Raw genomic sequence first — 3,562 nt, 5'->3', positions numbered from 1 at the left:
GTCACAGCCGCCTTTCCTGTGTGGAGTGGCGGCCCCCGAAGAATTTTTTTGTACACACTAGGAGTTCCAGGGAAAGACCTGCCCGGCAACCAACCGGGTGCCAGAAACACTAACGGCCACCTGACGGGGGTGGCCCAAAGTTCCTTACTGACTTTATAGAATGGTACGACAATAGTGCCCTGCTGCTCACCGCTGCTTCTCTCGACGGGGGTCCCCAGGGAGACGTGTCCCACCCGGCAGATGTACTCGGCGCCCAGGCCATGCTGAGTGAGGCTGAGTGTGGTCTCCTGCTGGAAGCTCTTCCCGTCCGGTGCCAGGACGGCCGTGCCAGGGTCGATGCTGTGCTCAGCCGAGTCCTGCAGGGTCACGGGCACAGATCCAGGCCTGGGCTTCTGCAGCCAGGTCACGCTCAGCTCCCCCGGGAAATGCCCCGTGATGCGGCAGCTCAGGGTGACTCGCCCCTCTGCAGACACTGAGTTGAGGATGTCTGACACCTCCGGGGGCTTCAGGACATCTGGGGAAAGAAACACCCAGAATTGAGAGAGGTCCCATAGAGATGAGCCTGGACCCCCCAGGGGGTGACCTGCCCCCCAGGAACAGGACAGATCAACCTCTGCCACCATGGACCTCCTGACATCACCTCTTCTCAACCCCCACACATCTCTGTTTCCAGGTGGGATGTGGGACACAAACCATTACCCCAAGCACTCGTTTTACTGGAGGGGGCAGCAATCCCTGCTCCTTCACTGCCTGAGTGCAGGGCAGCCCCCTCCTCACCAGCGTCCCCCAGGCATAGCTCTCTCTCCACCGGGGGGTCTCTGTGGCCGTGCTGCACGGACACTCGCACTCGCAGCCCCGGGCCGGTCAGGCTCCGGCTGGGCACTCTCAACATGCTCGTCGCCGTGAAGGTGCCGTCCGAGTTGGGGCTGATCTCTCTGGGCTTGGACCTTTCCCAGGGTTTTCCATCAATTTTCCATCGGATCTCATGGATCTTCTGGGGGTAGAAGTTCTCGATGCGGACGGCAAACAGCGTTTCCCTCGGGGCATCCCCATCAGGCAACACCTGGATCTGGGACAGCTGTGGCTGAACTGGGGAAAGAGCAGGAGCGTTAGGAGAGCCGGGCGGTGGAAGGTGGAAGCGATGTGGCTGCTCTGCCCTCCTACACCCAGACTCACATGTGGGGGATGTGGGGCAGGGACGTGTCATGTGGAGCTGAGCTGTGCGGCCACGTGTGTGGGCTCCATCCCCCAGCCTGGCCCGCCTGTCGCTCTTACCAGGTTTGGGCTCCAGGGGTGGGTCACACGGCCCACGGTGGCCCCACAGCCTGCACCCTGCTCCAGTGCCCGGGTGCCCTCCCCTCATCACTCCTCTGCTATGCTGTACTTGTTCGATGGGGAGGGGGGCTGCCTAACGGGTCCTAAAGTAATCCCCAGGTCCCGTAGATACCAGCCACCTCTCCCTGGGCCCGCTGGTCTCCACCCTGCCCGGCTGTGCGGCCCCCACGGCCTGTCTGCGCGCCCGTCCCAGGGACCCATCAGTCTTAGGTCTACTCACGGCCTCCGACCTCCCGTGCAGCCATGCCCATGCCTTACACGTGCCCCCACTGCACACTTGTGGTGGGCACGCCGCTCCACCCCAACACCAGGCCACCTCTGGCCTTTACACCCGTCCTGGCCTCCGCTCCTTCGCTCTCCCGGGTTCCTTTACCCTCGGCCCTCTCTGGGTCCCTGCCCGAGTGCTGTCACCCCACAGTGCGCCCTGCTTGGGCAATACGGCCCTGTTCTCGCCCCTCTCGGGCTGTGTCTGCCTGCCTCGGGCAAGATGCCCCAGCTCCTCCCTTTCAGACTTGCCCAAACCACTGATCCAAGCTGTAACCCAGGGCTAAGCATCCTGGCTGCAGCACACACTGAACCCCTTTGCTGGCCCACACATAACCACGGACTCCCTGCTGCACGACCAGGCTTCCCCTCGCCCCAGGTCCCCTTCCCCGTCGGGCACCAGCGCTCTGGGCACCTTCCCCAAGACGGCCCCGGTGCCAGCCAGGCGCTGGGCATTGCCCTTGCTCTGCAGCTCTTGCCTCTGCAGCCGCCAGGACCAGATGCCCCTCCTGGTCTGAGCCCGTGTTTCTATACCCCGGCCCTGCCCCGTGCCCCTGCCCGTCAGTGCCTCCAGGACCTCCCGTGGGCATTTCCTGATTCACCCCAGAGCGACTTGCTGCTGCTGGTCTCCGCTGTGCCCCTGTCGTGTGTCCGTGCAGGGCGGTCGCCTGGGGCTGCTGCCGCACAGCCGGGGCTGCGCTCAGTGCTTGCACCAGGGAACGCCCCGACTACCCGGCCCTGGCAGCTTCTAACGAGCAGCTTTCCCCTGGGACTCTCGCTGCTGCTTAAAAGGAGCCTGCAACTCTGTGCCAGCCATAATTGGCTTCCTGATGACCCTGTCCAGACTGTCACCCCGTTGTGTCCCTCCACGTCTCCCACTGTGTGTGTCAGACACATCCCTGCCTGCGCCCCGGTCCTGCCCAGTCTCTGACTCCTGGTCTCGCTGTGTGGACACGGCCGTGTGTTGGCACCAGTTGTGGTCCTGTCGCTGCTGCCCTCTCCTGAGCATCTGAGCCCAGCAGAGCAGCACTCCTCGCTGCGGCCCTGTCTCTAGCCTGCGTCTTGGCCGGAGATGGAAGGGGCTGCGTTTGGTGAGCTGGGCACCTGGCCCTGGAGAGCCGTTGTCTGTGGGGACCCCGCTGAGATGAGGTGACCGAGAGGGAGAGGGGCTGGACGGGCGGAGAATGGGGGCAGCGGGGTGGGTCCAGAGGGACCTTTGCTCAGAGCAGGGGGCTGACTTCATTGGGACGCAGGGCTATTGCAGCCCAGCGTTGTCAGGAGGTTTCTGTGTCCCGCACGCCCTACCTCGGAGCGGCAGGGGCCCGGTGGACTCGGCTGTTGTTTTCTGTAGGGTCTCGTGCTCCACCCTGCACTGGTACTCGACCCCGTCGTCCTCGGGCCCCGACGGGGTGAAGCACAGCTCGGACTCCATGCTGTAGGACTTCCCGTCCGGCGCCCGGCTGGGGGTGGTGGTGTGGATGCTGTGGGTGTCGGAGCCGCCCACGGGCCTGGGCTCCCGCTCTCCTGCTCCCTTGCGCAGCCAGGTCACGTCACAGCCGCCTTTCCTGTGTGGAGTGGCGGCCCCCGAAGAATTTTTTTGTACACACTAGGAGTTCCAGGGAAAGACCTGCCCGGCAACCAACCGGGTGCCAGAAACACTAACGGCCACCTGACGGGGGGGGCCCAAAGTTCCTTACTGACTTTATAGAATGGTACGACAACTGTGCCCTGCTGCTCACCGCTGCTTCTCTCGACGGGGGTCCCCAGGGTGACGTGTCCCACCCGGCAGATGTACTCGGCGCCCAGGCCATGGTGAGTGAGGTTGAGTGTGGTCTCCTGCTGGAAGCTCTTCCCGTCCGGTGCCGGGACGGCCGTGCCAGGGTCGATGCTGTGCTCAGCCGAGTCCTGCAGGGTCACGGGCACAGATCCAGGCCTGGGCTTCTGCAGCCAGGTCACGCTCAGC

The 3,562-nt window shown here is 64.1% G+C and overlaps 1 protein-coding gene across 1 annotated transcript in view; it reads right to left on the bottom strand.

The window, feature by feature from the left end:
- LOC112548413 overlaps positions 1-3,153 on the bottom strand; it is an 8,745-nt gene extending 5,592 nt beyond the window's left edge. The window contains exons 1-3 of the mRNA XM_025194124.1: positions 2,905-3,153; positions 778-1,089; positions 191-514 (exon numbers count right to left, since the gene is read on the bottom strand). Of these exons, the coding sequence (XP_025049909.1) occupies positions 191-514; positions 778-1,089; positions 2,905-3,031 (763 nt within the window). The 5' untranslated portion in view covers positions 3,032-3,153. The remainder of the gene's footprint in view (positions 1-190; positions 515-777; positions 1,090-2,904) is intronic.
- Between the last annotated feature and the right edge of the window lie 409 nt (positions 3,154-3,562).

The sequence above is a fragment of the Alligator sinensis genome, unplaced genomic scaffold, assembly GCF_000455745.1.
Source record: "Alligator sinensis unplaced genomic scaffold, ASM45574v1 scaffold1531_1, whole genome shotgun sequence".
In the NCBI taxonomy this organism is placed as follows: domain Eukaryota; kingdom Metazoa; phylum Chordata; order Crocodylia; family Alligatoridae; genus Alligator; species Alligator sinensis.
This window is presented reverse-complemented; position numbering and strand designations above follow the sequence as displayed.